At 39.9% G+C, this 16,064-nt stretch overlaps 1 protein-coding gene across 2 annotated transcripts in view; it reads right to left on the bottom strand.

The window, feature by feature from the left end:
* Window positions 1–16,064, bottom strand: part of LDB3 (LIM domain binding 3) — a 79,475-nt gene that overhangs the window by 37,440 nt on the left and 25,971 nt on the right. For both annotated transcript variants that reach the window (XM_084265596.1, XM_084265595.1), the window contains exon 3: window positions 5,608–5,759. In XM_084265596.1, coding sequence (XP_084121722.1) covers window positions 5,608–5,759 — 152 coding nt within the window. The remainder of the gene's footprint in view (window positions 1–5,607; window positions 5,760–16,064) is intronic.

The raw sequence follows: 16,064 nt of genomic DNA, 5'->3' as shown, positions 1-16,064 counted from the left end.
TAACTTACTAGAAACTGATACTGAAAAATGCCTGAGAACTAAACTCCAGTAGGTCACAAAAAGATTAAAAGCAAAGCAATGTCTTTTTCCACCACAGCCCAGGTCATTATGGAGTATGATCACAGCCTTCCATTTCACTGTCTAGTAGAACTAGCACCAACCCCTCCTCAGTATGTTTGCAGTAATACAGGTTTCTAAGGAATGAGCTGCAGTTTTAACAGGGAATTTAAGGCAGGAAGCTGTTAGAAAAAAATATTATCCACAAATTCCTGAACCCCTCATGGGATATCTACATGACTGAAACATGGAGAATTCATCTCACACCAGCACCACACACTAAGCACTCACCAAAGAGCTACATTAGTGTACAGTCAGGTGTGCAGAAGGAAAAGTAAGTTTTTGTAGCCAGAGAAGTGCAGACTGCCCTTGCTTAGGCAGGGAGGAGCAAACGGGCATTCTTCGTTCTTCCCCTCTGCTACATTTCATGTCTTGCAGTCTGATGTCCTGCACAAGTGCTGACACCATGTACGGATTTTCTGGACAGCCAAATAAAAAACAACCAGTTCCACACCCTGAAAAAGAAACCCATGGGGAACTTAAGCATGATAATAAAAGTGAGTAGCACCAAGCACTACCTGAACTGTCAGGTTATAAACAATGCTCATGAAACCCTCATGGCCAGGATCGATAAAAGGAAAGGCCATCACTCCTGTGAGTCAAGAGCCATTAGAAAAATGAAGTGCTTTCTGTCTCAGAGCATTTATGCCCAGATTTCATGTCCCACTGCTTCTTCCATGGCCTGACAGACTAAACAAGCAAGTTCACCACTGCATCCAGTGCTACAACAGCAAAACCAAGCCACCATTGCCTGGTAAGGCATTCCATGACCTTGAAACATATTCTACAGAGCCACACAACTACTTCACAAATGTCCAAAATCATCAAAATTTAGGGCTCATGTTTTCCCATTGCAACAGTCAATTTCCTAACGCACATATGTGCCTTTTCCATTTGAAAGGATTCCCAATGTTTCCAAACTTTTTCACATGTTAGGTAAGTGAGTGTACCCATCTCTACCCATCTAGTTCATGTAAACTAGCTTTTCTTTTCCACAGTAGTAGGACACTCCACTCCAGTTTCATTACTGCAAGCCATGTTTAAAAAAGTAAAAATCATTTCTTAGCACAGTAATTTTTCTGGTAACCAAGTTGCAGGAGAATTTGCTTGTCTCCTATTTTCGTAGAATCAGAGAATGCTTTGGGTTGCAAGGGATCTCAAAGATCATTGAATTCCAATCCCCTGCCATGGGCAGGGACACCCTCATTAGATCAGGTTGCCCAAAGCCCCATCCAACCTGGCCTTAAACACCTCCAGGGATGGGGTTTCCACAGCCTCTCTGGGCAGCCTGTTCCAGGGCCTCACCACCCTCGTAATAAAGAATTTCTTCCTAACATCTAAGTCTGCCCTCTCTCAGCTTGAAGCCATTGCCCCCGGTGAACAGTCCGTCTCCCACTTTCCTGCATGACCCCTTTAAGTATAGGTACACTGCAATTAGGTCACCCCAGAGCCTTCTCTTCTCCAGATGGAACAAGCCCAACCCTTGCAGCCTGTCTTCATAGGAGAGGTGCTCCAGCCCCTTGATCATTTTCAGGGCCCTCCTCTGGACTCGCTCCCACAGCTCTACATCTTTTCTGTACTGAGGATCCCTGAGCTGGACGCAGTGCGCCAGGTGGGGGTCTCATGAGAGCAGATAGAGGGGCAGCATCACCTCCCTCGAGCTGCTGGCCACACTGTTCTTGATGCAGCCCAGGACATGGCTGTCCTTCTGAGCAGCTAAGCGCACGCTACCAGCTCACGTCAGGCTTGTCACCGATCAGCACCCCCAAGGCCTTCTCCTCAGAGCGGCTCTCAATCCATCCTCCGCCCAGCCTGCAGTTGTGCTTGGTATTGCACCGACCCACATGCAGCACCTTGCACTTGGCCTTGTTGAACTTGATGCCGTTCACATGGGCCCATCTCTCCAGCCTGTCAAGGTCCCTCTGGATGTCATCCCTTCCCTCCAGCGTGTTGACCTCACCACACAGCTTGGTGTTGTCAGCAAACTTGCAGAGGGTGCACTCAATCCCACTGTCCATATCACTGACAAAGACATTGAACGGTGCCAGTCCCAGTACTGACCCTGGAGGAACACCACTCATCACGGACCTTCACGTGGGCATTGAGTTGTTGACCACAACCCTTTGGGTGCAACCATCCAGCCAATTCCTTATCCACTGAGTGGTCCATCTGTCAAATCCATGTCTCTCACATTTAAAGACAAGGATGTTGTGCTGGACAGCACAAGTCCAGGAAGATGATGTCCATTATCTTTCCTTTATCCAGCATCCCTGTCACTCCATCATAAAAGGCCACCAGATTTGTCAGGTATGATTTGCCCTTAGTGAATCACAGAATCACAGAATTGTAGGGGTTGGAAGGGACCTCAAGAGATCATCAGGTCCAACCCCCCATGTTGGCTGTCACCAATCACCTCCTTATTCTCCATGTGCCTGAGCATAGTCTCCAGGAGGACCTGCTCCATGATCTTATGGCACAGAGGTGACACTGACTGATCTGTAGTTCCTTGGGTCTTCCTTTTAGCCCTTTTTAGAACTGGGGGCTATATTTCCCCTTTTCCAGTCATTGGGGAAAGAGGATTTGTGCTTATTTTGTTCTTGTTTGGTAGAAAATTACTCTTATTAGTGACTACTCCCATATTTTTCATTTCAACTCTCCTCACCAATAAAAGCTTTGTAAAATTGGTTTTGTTGGAAATAAGTGTATTTCACTGTAAATTTTGGACAGGTGACTAAGCTGCCACAATCTTTTGTACTTAAATTAACCCATTTGTACCTAGGAAAAATAAGTTTTCAAGATGAGATTAATCTGACTTCCCAAGTATTGAGGGCATGCATTTTTGTTCACGTCATTGGGATAGTGCATCTTTAACAGGGTTCTATGCATACATCAGTTGGCTGAGACCACATGCTGATAGGTTTTAGTTTGTATAAATACTGAATTGTGTAAAGTCAAAGCCAGATTAATGCCTCTGAGTACAACTTTTTGAGTAGCCCCTAACCATTTTAGAGACATTTGTTTTTCCCATATAGCTCTAGTGAGGCTGAACAGGTCACCAATGTGATCTGATAGCTGACATCAAAAAGCTCCTGTGATAATGACAAGAAGATTCTATGAATTGCGTAAGTTTAGAGCCAAAGCATCATCTGTGAACGTTCTCACTTGCTAACAAACAGGCTGTCTGTCCTATTTGTGCTTTATAGTATTTCAGATCACCTTACGCTGTTTCTCTTCCTTTCAAAATGAATCCAAACTCATCCACAACTATTATCTATGCAAGCATAGTTCAGTATTTCAGTCTGTTGAAATATCACTCCATTACTTTGGCTGTTCATTATCCGTGTTAATTGATTATCTGAATCACATACTATCGTTATGGAACCAAAAGACAAAGCCTTAAAAAAATAAAAGAAATGATGGAATAAGAAAGCAATAAATAATGATACTTCCAGTAGAATTATGTGGACAAAGAATAATGTATACCACAACAAATTAAGCTTTAGCAGTCTGAAAATACAATTACTTCAATCATTAAACAATAAATAAACTGTCCTCCTGGGTGCTGTAAACCAACTTATTTTTTTTTAATTATGCAGCCACTAGAGAAGCTGGTGTTGTAATTTAGAGGTCAGCAAGTACAGAACCACAATTACTCATATGAAATATCCCCGCCAACACTTGATCAAAATAACTGTTTTGGGTGACTTGCATCTCTGACATTTATTAGGATAATCTGGTTTTGTTAGTCACAGATTTGAGAACACTTCTTTTGTGTGGAAGGAGAGGTGATCCCAGACAAGTAGGAGCTGGAAGAGGCCTCTGAAGACCACCTAGTCGAATTCACCTGCAAAAGCAGGATTACCTAGAGCAAGTTGCACAGGACAGCATGCAGGCAGGTCTTGAATATCTCCAGAGGAGACTTCACAGCCTCTCTAGGCAGCCTGTCCCAGTGCTCTGTCACCCTCAGAGTAAAGAAGTTTTTTCTCACATGGAGATGGAATTTCCTGTGTTCCAGTTTGTGCCCATTGCCCCTTGTCCTGACTCTGGGCAGCACTGAAGAGTCTGGCCTCAACCTCTTGTAATCCACCCTTTAAATATTTATAATCATAGATCCCCTCCCAGTTTTCTCTTCCCCAGACTAAACAGACCCAGCTCTCTCAGCTTTTCCTAGCACACTAGGGGCCGACATGCACGTCCTATGAGGTGGTAGAAATTCTTCCATACATGTCCTTACCTCCCTTGCATTCACTGAAACAGCTAGACTACACCCTTTGAAAAAAGGCTCAAATATTTTCTTTGAGAAAATCTGGAGCATCTGAAAATCTGAAGAGCTTTAACTTAAAGTCTTTTCCTGGAAATGTATGTCTACCTAGCATTCTCACAGAAGCCAAGAAATATGTCCCAATTTTGTTAGCATCTTTCTGCTTTGTATACTCATTTCATAATTTCTGGAACACTCCCTTAAAGACAAACTTGAGAGTCACAAAGCCACATAGGAAATTCATCCATGCATTTTGCTTTAGAGTACCCTGCTTTTTCTTGGAAGCCTCAGCTAAAGATTTTTTCCCTTTGGTGTTAATCATTCTGGATACTGCTTAGCTCTAACACACATCCATCTAAGAGGGTTTTGGGTATATTCTCAGAAAATGTACTTCCACATTACAACTTGCTTTCTGTACCAGTCTTTGCCTAGCCTATGTAAAAACTATCTTCTCCACAATGTGATAAAAACAGCAGTTATTTTTGCTTTATATAATTATAGAGATTTAAATATTAATGCAGCTATTACAGACAATCTCTATGCAAGGTTATCTGACTTGAGAACATGCTCCCTAAGAAAGGAAGCAATAATAGCCAGGAAAAGCTGAGAGACCTATTATGTGAAAAGCTTCTGTCTTCTCAATTGCAATACATCTTTTATCACATCTCTATGAGAAAGTCTGTCCTCTTCATGTTCTACTGACTTCCCTTCCTGCATGCTGGCTACACCTTTCTTATGCTTCAGATGCCAAGAGGCCACTTTCAAACTCACAGGTGCTAGACCATTAACACAAACTCTCGGCTTGCTGTGACTGTTCACCCAGTGAATGACAGTTCCTGACAGACAAGCATTTGTAATGCTTGTTACAATGGCCATTTCTAGAATAGTCATCCATAAATTAACCAAACAAAACAGGCTGCTGTCCACCTGGGAAGCAAAAAATGTCACTGTTGGATTTATTTTTTAACAGAAGCCTGAATGGATGTGGGATTACACCTGTATTCAATAGGCTAAATTCAACACAGATACACTCAACATATCAACCATACTGATTTCTGTAAGAATCCACACACATTCCTGAAGGAAGTAGAGCAGATTTTAGCTTTTCATCTCATATCTGTGCCATAAACACTTCAAATGGATCCAACAACCAGATAAAACACTTATATCCTCTAGTCACAACTTTCATAAGATGCCCTTAGGAATGCAAAGACTTTATATCAACATACTTCTGAAGAGTGAGGCTCAGGTTGTGGCTGGCTGACTTGATCTTGTTCTGGGCTTCCAAGTGGGTCATGCTGTCAGTGTTGACTCCATCAATGGCTACCACAAGGTCCCCTTGATTCATCTGTGACTGTGCTGCCTTGCTGCCAGGGGTGATCTATGTGCAAAAAGAAAAACAGCAGTTATAGCAGGATAAGTCATTCTGTACACAAAAAACACTTGTATACAACTCGCCCAGAATTATAATGAGGAATAGATACAGCAGTAATACTGTAATAGATGCAACACTAGCTGTATCTATGTATGGCAGAACAACAAAATTTATGGAAATGAAACTCAAACTTAACTCACATTTCTGCAAAGGTCCAGGACAACATCTACTTCTCATTATTTGCATTTTGAGAGGTTAAGCCCAGTGTAGTAGCTCCCTTACCACATATTGTCTCCTTCTCATGGGGATAATTATCACTACTTATAGTGGAGTACTATATAGACATTACTCAGAAGCAGAAAACTAATGAACCACTGTCTGTCTACTGCATGATTTTATAGTATTTTTCATCCTAAAAACATTTTTCCCAAATTAATTCATTATATTATACAGACAGAAAATGAATGTGTGTGAGGGGCCTTGGACATGCTTTGCTTCTTTTACAGGGAGCTTCACAGGAAACCATTCTGCTTAACCTTACCCACCTACAACTACAGCTCCGTTACCAGATCAGATTACCACATACCCAACATGACCTCCTCAACCTGTTGGACCTGGCACTCCAAGGACAGACCAGCACTTTTGGAAAGAAGAAGCCACAATGCTTCAACTGCAAACCCAAATACTAAGACAACAGTTCAGAAATTCTGGTTGTTCACTATGGAATTGGAATTTGTCCCCAATTTTTCACAGCCCTCTCAGCTTGCATCTGGATGACATTGATACAGTACAGCTACTTATGAAATCTGACTCCACTAGGGAACTCCAACTAAAACAGAAGAGCCTTCACATACCACCAGCTAGACAAATTTTAGTAAGCACACCAGAGTTGTCCCCTGCTTTCAGCACTCAGTAGTTAAAGGGTAAGGAACATAAGATCTTTGCTCCTATTTTTAGGTACTCCCTTACATTCCACACTTCTAAGAAAACCCAAGGATAATCTATAATATTACAACAAAGGCTGCAGTCAAAAACTCTCTTCCTTCAGTAGAGTTAATATAAAAGAAAGATATGTCTGATTAGGAGCCAAAATTGCCCTGTGAATTCAGCCAGCCTGAAACTGGGAAGTTAAATATCTGAGGAAACCAAACCCAACACAGATCCAAACATTTTTCCTCATGAAATGTGAAATTCCTTAACCTGCCTTCCTTAATATGACCTCAAAGCACTTAAAAATATGTACATACTCAAAAAAGTCTTTCCAAAACAATTCCATAGACTGCTCTTCCACTGGCAAAGACAAGAAAAAGAAAAAAAAAAAAACAAACCTTTTTTAAGAACCTGTTAAAGGGGCTCTGTATTGAGACTGGCATTCAAATTGACAGTAGTTGACAATGGGAGTTGTCAGTTTACTAAAGCACAAGATGTAGTATCAGGTGCTATAAAACAGCACCCTGAATACACTCAGAGATTATTTTGGAATTAGCCACTGTGAATAACTTCCCAGAACCTGACTGGAAGAGGCAGCTTTCTATCCTTTTCGTTAGAGATAAAAGCAGTAAGAGTTCCATGAGTGAAGGACAGGCACAGATACAATGTTCTCAGGCAAGGCAGAGTCCACTGATAATGTCAGTGCCATTCCCTGATGTATTTTTCTAGTGCTGCATACCCACATATGCTTGTATAGTTACTGAAAGATCCATGCCTGCTCAGTTCCCCAAATATGTCAAGAAACAGAATTTGCAATAAAATAAGAAGTTGGGAAAAGGGTGAACAGAGAGCCAAAGTCATATAAATCAGTAAGACTTGAATTCCTCAAGTAGGATGCTTCTTTGGTCTTTCTCAATTTATCCTTCTCAATGAACATGAACTGTTTGCCAGCAAGGTAAACATCAAGGCCTGAGCCTTCTTGATAAAGGCTTTTGAATAAATAATCTTCACACATCACGCCTCTAAGACTCCACATTTTACTTCCTCATGAAACATGCACAATCTTGCCACGAAGTATTGACTGTATGATGCTGACAGTTCCAGTCTCCAGACAGCTGGTTCCAAATTCTGGGAGCTCTCCCCTTTTTGCTCATTAAGAACAAAGACTAGTTTTTGAACATCAACCCAGATACTGAAAGTCAAATGTCTGCCCTAATTTGGGAATTCTTACATAACACAGCATTTCTCCTTCCACTCCCCTGTGAGGCTTCGAACAAAATGAGCCAACAGAAGCAGAGCTTCCAAGGAAAGGATAAAGAAGTCTAGATCTGGGAGGATGGCTGTAAAACACTGACTTCCCTCTGAGTTTCTTTGATTTCTGCTTTGTGTAGCCTCAGATTTAAATGTTCGGTCTTAAAATAAAGACACAACAGGTAACTACAAATGTGCTAGACCTAGAGTAAAATTTAGATTTAACCCACTCTAGTGGGTTATTTTCTGCTTAACACTTTTAGAAAACAGTACCTAAAAAAAAATAATGTGTTAATCAGAAGAATCTGTCAAAAAGTCATTGGTAACTTTGAATTTGTGATTTATATGATTTTCTAACTATGGCCTCTGCAACATTCTTTCTGAGGCAAAGGGCTACAGAAGAACCAGACTGTGAAAGATAAGGTCTCAGTCATGACTTACCACTACCAAAATGAAATGAAAGGGTTTGGCAGTCATGTATAATGGTAACAAATTCTGGATGCCTTCAAACAGCTCTACCTTTCAAATTCCTATTTCAGGGGCCAGCACTCTACTGATGTCACTTTACCTCTAAAATTCACTTATCCTAGCTTCATAGACAGTAAGACTCCAAGTATAAAAGATGGATCTCTCTCACTGTATCTGTGATTCAGAACCATAATAAGCATCAGGAAAGAATTACTTTTCCCCCAAGTTTTTCCACGGGCTGAGGGCATGCTATGTATATTACTTGGTTCTGTAGAGTTTTATGTTAAGAAGGCATTATTAATGTCTTGGAGTATAATCTGTATAAAATATTCAAATCAAAGTACACACCGATACCTATTTTAATAGGAAGCTAACAGGCTTTTCTGAGAGACTTTCAAGTGAGCCCACAGCATGCAGACATTGAGAACAGTCAGTAATTGTTGGGGACAAAATACCAGCGTACAGATGGAGATACAGGGTAGCCAGATCTGAAGTGTCAAGGCACATTCAAGACTATCTTGTTCTCATTTTTAAAGATCCAGTAGAAAGGAATGGAATGCAAAGTGTTTATCTGTTGGCATTTTCATGTGAAAATTCATCTCTGATCTACTAAAAATGTACTAAATATAGTCACAAACAGAAAATCTCACTGTGTCTTTGTGAAGTACTTTGGAATTATTTTCTATTTTAAAAGGCTTTTTAATTTTTTTTTAAATGAAAGGTGAATGTTAATTAACCTTTGGAATTAGATTACAAATCCAAATCTGTCTACATGGTAAGTTCCAGTTTGCTTTCATCTAAGCCTCTCTTTTACTAACAGAAGTAACAAAAGTAGAGAAATAGAGGACAAATATGCATTTTTATAATTTTTCCACCAATGTTTTTTTTTTTAAATCATCTTTAGGTGATACCTAGACAGAATTACTTCAGCAAACCTTTGTTATAGTCTTACCTCACTTTTTCTGGATTAGAACATAGCTTTCAGATGCTAGGTGTTACAAATGCCTTTATTTAGGGCTACAGTGACAGGTTCAACAGAGCCTCAAGGTATAGATATTTCTGTCAATTGCTTTACAAAATCCAAACACATCTGATTTTAATTGTATTTCTTTAGCACCTCAAGCCCAAGCACAGACTTCATTTTGAAAAGCCAAGCATCTTTCACCTCTCAGAAAAACAAAGGAATGTTTTCTGTTTCAGAGATGTGATTTTCCAGCCCTCACAAATTTCCTACAAGGCAACTGACATATGACTTCCAGTATCCCCAGCTTAAAGCAAGCAGGCAGGCTGGAAGTATCACATGTTGCTCCCAATGCACTACAGAGAATTCTTACTACGCTTCATTGTGAACAGATCTGTATACTGGGTGAATACATAGTACAACAGTGACAGCTGTGCCCTAAAACTTAAGTCTGCACCGGGTTCAGAGTAAATACTACTTAGCAGGAACTCTGAGAGGCAGGGTACAAAGTGCAGCTGCTGTTGCACCACCACCTTGCGAACAGCATATGTTCCCATCCAAGCCCCCTCAGCTACACTACAAAGGGGGAGAGGGAGGGATCAGGCAGCATTTGAGCTGCTGAGTGTTACAGCGCTAATGAGAATGCTTGTATAAACAGATGGATGGGCAATTCTTTCCTACCTAGTTTTCTTAATGAGGAACTCGTACTTTCCAAGGCAGGCAAAAATAGAGGAGGCCTATCTAACTAGGAAGGTGTTAATATGGTACCTTGCATCGTTAGCCAAGGCCTCTTCTTTTTCCAGGACTTGAGCTATGTCTTACCCCTTCTCGATCTCAACACTAAAATCAACAAGTTATATTTTCTCCTTCTCATTTAGGAGCAAGATTTCAGAGAATCAAATATTCACTAGCACTAGAAATATGCTGAAGCACTGGGAATGAATACCCTCTCCCCCTCAGGATCTCTGGAATGGAAGAAAATATTAAAATAAATCATTCATTTTCATAGTCAGAAAAGCTAGAAATCAGATACAGGACTGAAGCTATCAGTTACCAGAGACTAAAACATACTCTTACATGAAAAGGAAGAGACAGGCACTTAGGAACACTGGAAAACATGTTTCCTTTATGAAGAAAACAGGATTTAAATCTGCCTCTGTTAAATTTTTGCAAGTAGGTTTTTGTACAGATGCTTCCAACAAACCTTCATAGTCTTTCTAAGCACCAAGGCTCACAATGCCAACAGCAAAACTTCTGTGTTTTACACATAGGGTCATGACCTACTCAAAAGAGGAAGAGATACGCTTTGAAATCCAACTGCAGAACAGCTACATTGAACTGGTGAATGCCCATATGAATCCAAGTAGATATCTCTGGACTAGAGACATCAGTTCCTCTCCCATTGTGAACAAGTTAATTGAGGACATTTATATTATCGTTTTCTAAATGAGCCACTTCCCATCCCTGCCCCTACAATAAATGCATAACAGCTCCAGAAGGAAAACCATGGGTTTTCTTAGAAAAGAGAGGACAATTCTGGACAAGAAAAAGCAGCAAAGAAAAGGAATAAAACCCAGTGGGATAAATCATCAGACAGAAATTAATTTCATTTGACACACTGCCAGAAGGCATAAAACAGGAAGAAAGAAAAAAAGAAAGAAATGGCCTAGATAAGCTACACCATAGGCAAACATGCCACTGTCTGTGATAGCTTTTATACCTTTCTGTGTCAGATGGGAAAGCTGAGCAAGCCCGATTAAAGTAGGAAACTGAAATTAAAATCCTTACAGACATTACAAACCAAATCTAAAGAAAACTTCCTTTTTGCAGCTACAAATCTGTCTCATTGGTTTCCACTTACTACTAGGCTTTACCTTTTTTTTTTTCCTTTCTGGTTCTTTTGTTTCTAATATGACAACAAAACCTGCCTTACATGAAGACTCATGGCATCTGCAAAACATGCCACTGACACCCTGAAGAGTTTCCATTTATATTAAACAGAACTCAGCTGGCAAGCTGCAAAGACAGTCTGAAGTGGCCTCTCAGGCTATGCCTCATCTATAGTTAAGAAGAGAGATTACAACACATGCAAGAACACCCAAAATAACTTTAATCTACCTCTCTTGGGTACCAGGAGCCATGGTACTACAGCCGCAGAGATTTTGCAGGACTGCCAGTCAAGCACTTACAACTCAGGACACCCTGTGCTCAAATCCATACTACAAAAGCAGAAGGGCTACTGGTACTTAAGCTGTCTATTTTACCTCAGACACACTAGAATGATAGCACCTCAATGAATACCACAAAATTTCCTTCCACTTAAATACCTTTACAAGGTTGACTCTTCACACACAATATATAATCTCTTGAAGGAAAAAGACAGACATCTCACCATTCTTCCCAAGCTAAATGGATCTAGGTGATGAAAATAAGCCAAACATAAAAGATTTTCAGCTGAGAAATGAAAGGAAGTTTATAGGCAATGCTTAGAGGATTGCACTAGGCAAGACTTTGGGGGATTATTTGAGGGAGGGTGTGAATGTCCCTGGTTAGAAGGAAGATTGCTCCATTCCCTGCCTCAACTCTACATTATCTGATTGGAAAAAAAAAATCCTTTTTAATCCTTTGTTAAAAAATAACATGAAGTATTTTGGATTTTGCAGCTTAGCCCATTAGAAGCATGACTACTCTGTGTACACCAGCCATAGAGATGATAATAAAAATGTGGATGTGGCATTTTAATGGGATGTGTTAGCATAGCTAGAAGACTATGCAGCTCTCTAAATCTTGTACGGTATGACTAATAGTAATCGCTCCTCTCCCAGTCTTCATCTAAAAATAGCTGTTAGATCTATTCAGTCTATTCTCAGTTAGCATCACATACTGTGCCAAAATAGCGTGTACTATGGATCTTGCAGAAATGAAATGGAAGCAGGGAAATGAGTCATATAATAGACTTTGATTGTTCTGTTACGACAACAGTTTTTAAGGAATAAGTGAGTTATTCTTTAGTATTCATGAGTTTAATAACCTTAATGCAAATCAAAACTGAGAATGTAACTGAGGGAGTCATCCTTAGTATTCCTGCAGCTCCATGTGTGCGAGCAGGTCTGGTGAATCCCCTGCAGCAAAGTTACACTTGGCTTGTGTTTGCAGGATCAGAACTGCTAGTTTTTTTCAAAGGTTCCCCTTTCTCTTTCCTACTTCTCCTTTCAAAATTTTCATGCACTTTAAGGCAACTTTATAAGGTGGGACGTTTCCTTGTGTTTCCATTAGATAGCTCCCAGTTATCAATATGGCCTTTCACATTTTCACAGCTAACAGCTGCTTGAATTCTACATGCCGTGGAGTTTTTTGACCTTCTCATATAAACACAATTTTTCTGTCTCACCCTACAAGCATTAGTAAAAAACTGAGGGATTTCTTTTGCTATTGGTCACTATGGTGAGATGCAATTTTTTTCCAAGTTCATTCTGCTTGATGCATTATATATAACTAAGTCCACAATGCTTTACAACTTTGAAGGTCTTTTGATTGGTTCAGAGACAGTAAGGCCTGACTCAAAGGCCATTTGAGACAATACTGAGAGTTTTAGTTAGGCAGTTAGTGGCCTGCAGGCACTTCCAACATTAAGCAACTCAAAAGAAAGACTTTAAGTTTTGAGGTTCTAGCACAGATTTGACTAATGTATAAGGGACTCTTCTGCTTCTGTGTGTATGTAAGTTAGGGTACTTATTACAGTGATGCAGGATTACAATTAACCATTCTTTATTGCCTTCTTTTTGTTTCTGGCCACCAAAATAACAGGGGAGTAATTCTTCCTCTGAAGAGCTAGCAGCTTGACATAGCAAATGGCAGTCCAGTCTCTAAACTAGAAATATGTAACATTCAACTCCATGCTTTGCCAACAAATACTATAATATTATAGTACACAGAAAGGCAACTGTATTTGTGAAGATGAAGTGTAGCACTCATCCAATGACATTGAATCAGGACTAATTTTGCAGTAAATACTCAGCATCAGGGCATTACTGTTGCATCTAAGGTTTTAAGAGGCCATATTGCCCAATGTGAATCTGTTTCAACTGGATGGTTCAGCATTAACCATCCACCATATAGCGTAAGTTACTCAGTAAACACTCTCCTTATCCACAAGGATAACTGTTTTGTACCTGTAGCATTCATCCGTGCTCTGAGAATATTCCAAAGCACAGGCTTCAAACATCAGATTGAACTAACTTCAAGTGGTTAAAAAAAGAATAGGAGCAAAGTTCCCTTGAGAAAGTGCAAAGCAAATTTCTTCCGTAATATCCTGTGCCATGTTTAGTACCTAACATGACATCCTGCCAGGTATACCAGCAAGATCCTTGGAAATTTAAAGATGTAGCAGGTAAAATACAGTCTTGACACATTTAACAGGTGTGTGAACTGCTGGATGTTTCAAGTAGCAAGGGACGTTGAAGAGACTGAGGATGTTTCTTTTACCTGTTAAAATGTAATAGCTTAAGCTTTGTTCTCTTAGATTTTCAATCAAACACAGAGATACTACTTGCCTTGTGAAGCCAGGGGAACCACATTTTTTTAACAGGAAATAACCTGAACATATCAATATAATCTAACATCTAAAAGAGAAAACTTGCTCCGTTCAAGACTGACAAAATAATTAAATGTAGCACAATCTGAATGTTAAAAAAGGAAGCAGCTTGTTTTACCTCTTAATCTTTACCTTTTCTAAGGAGGAATGTGGTTATTGCTGAGTGATGATGCCACCAATGCTGATAGATACAGCACTCTTCAAAAATTTCTCACCTAAAGCTTGAAGAGTATAAACCCCCAGCTTTTACTTGAAAAAGTGCAAGCCCGTGATATATATCACTCTAAATTAATTTTACATCCACCAAACTTCATAACTCTCTATTGGAAATACAACAGGAACACCAAAAACTTTTTTACATTCACAGAAGCTGACATCTGAACCCCTTGCCAGCACTGGTACCAGGTGTATTACCTACTTTATCAGCATTTATCCACCGGTCTTTTTTAGGTGCCCCAAGAAGCACTCCCCTGTGGAGAAGCCAGTATATTGTTTCTGATGACAGGTTTTGAATTCCACGAGGAGTTATCCAGCATGTGTGTGTGTGTGTGTGTGTGTGTGTGTGTGTGTGTGTGGAGGGGGATTTTAATGTGCAAAGGCTATGACCACTAACTGGCAGCTGAAAGAAGGTATTAGGGGAGGAAGAGAAGCCTGATCAGTATTTCCTATCCAGCTGACATGCTCATGTGTGTGGACAGCCTTTTTCACCTTTTCAGCTTCTCACCCTGGTAAGCAGGTAAGGTTTAGAGAGCTTTCAGTTTGCACCAGGAATGCCAAAGAATATGTATCCATCTTAATAAATCCTTCAACTTAATTTTGTATTACATTTCAGAGGGTCCAATGAAAAATTTCCATTGTTTTAATCACAGATAGCAAAGTGGGAAACCATCAACTGCAAATGAACAATTTCTGCCTAACCAAAAAGCCCCTGCAAAAGAAAACCGCTGGTTTGCCTGCGATTCTTTCCTCTGTTAACCTGGGGAGCAATGTTTAGTGCCAGTTCTTTATTGGGCACTCTGCTTCTCACCTGTCATCTAGATGTGGTGACTGCCATTTACTGGTGTAAGTAGCACCAAACTAAGGCAGGATTACTCTTCCAGAGTACATTGTAATAAAAGTGTTTCAGGTGGGGCCTTGAAGCATGCCATCCACATATCAACATCCAATTCACTCTCCCTCTGTGCATTCCTCTTTCTCACAGGTAATTAATTACGCTCTGAATGAAAGTAACAGTAAATCAAAGATTTCTACCAGTTTGGTAGTGCAGCAGTTTAGGAGTTTAGGGTATTTTTTTTTTAATGGCTTAAACATCCATATCTAATAAAAAATTCTGTGATAACAAAGATTAGGCGCATAGATTATCTCTGAAAGTCATCCTTAGCCTGCTTCATATATTTAGCTAGGCTTTATCTAGATGAATTGTTCCTTCCTTGATAATGGGAGACATTTTTCTCAGAAGCAGAGGTTGTGATGAGCTACACACCCAGCCATCACGAGTTTCAAAATTCTGCATGTCCAAATTAGGAATTTTCTCCTGGTCCAGAGTTAATACACTAACTATGATAATCTGATTGCATATTTTGTTATGGAATGAATGTTCACAGGACATCTATTTAAGTTCATGGAAGAAATGCAATCAAGTTCAGAATCTGGCTTAACAGTGTTTTCCTTGGCTGCATTATGGAAACTAATTTCTGCAGTGGAGCATGTCAAAATAACTGCTTTGGAAGAGGCAACAGGGAAAGTTGTTTTTTTGACCAAGAAAGAATTTCAGAAAGACTAAAGTGGTCTGCCTTTCTGTGCCTAGTGTGTCTTTTTCCTTCATCTGGCTCCAAATGAATTGCTAAACAATGAATTGTGCAGATGAAAAATATGACAGTTACTTTAATAGGGATTCCTGCTGCTAGGAAAACCATTATTTGCCTGATACAAATGAAGAGTGAAAGGAACACATAGAAGAAAGTTAACCCTCCTTTGATCTCAAACGAGGACTCAGCTAAACTGCAAGACAATGAGCTTCATTATTCTATTTTGTCATCAAACAAGTATCTGAACAGCTAAATTAAAGTGACATTTTAGACTTTCATAAAGTAAGAATGTCTTTAAA

This window comes from Gallinula chloropus (assembly GCF_964237585.1).
Source record: "Gallinula chloropus genome assembly, chromosome: 5".
In the NCBI taxonomy this organism is placed as follows: domain Eukaryota; kingdom Metazoa; phylum Chordata; class Aves; order Gruiformes; family Rallidae; genus Gallinula; species Gallinula chloropus.
Note: the sequence above shows the minus strand (reverse complement) of the source record. Positions and strands in the feature narration are given on the sequence as shown.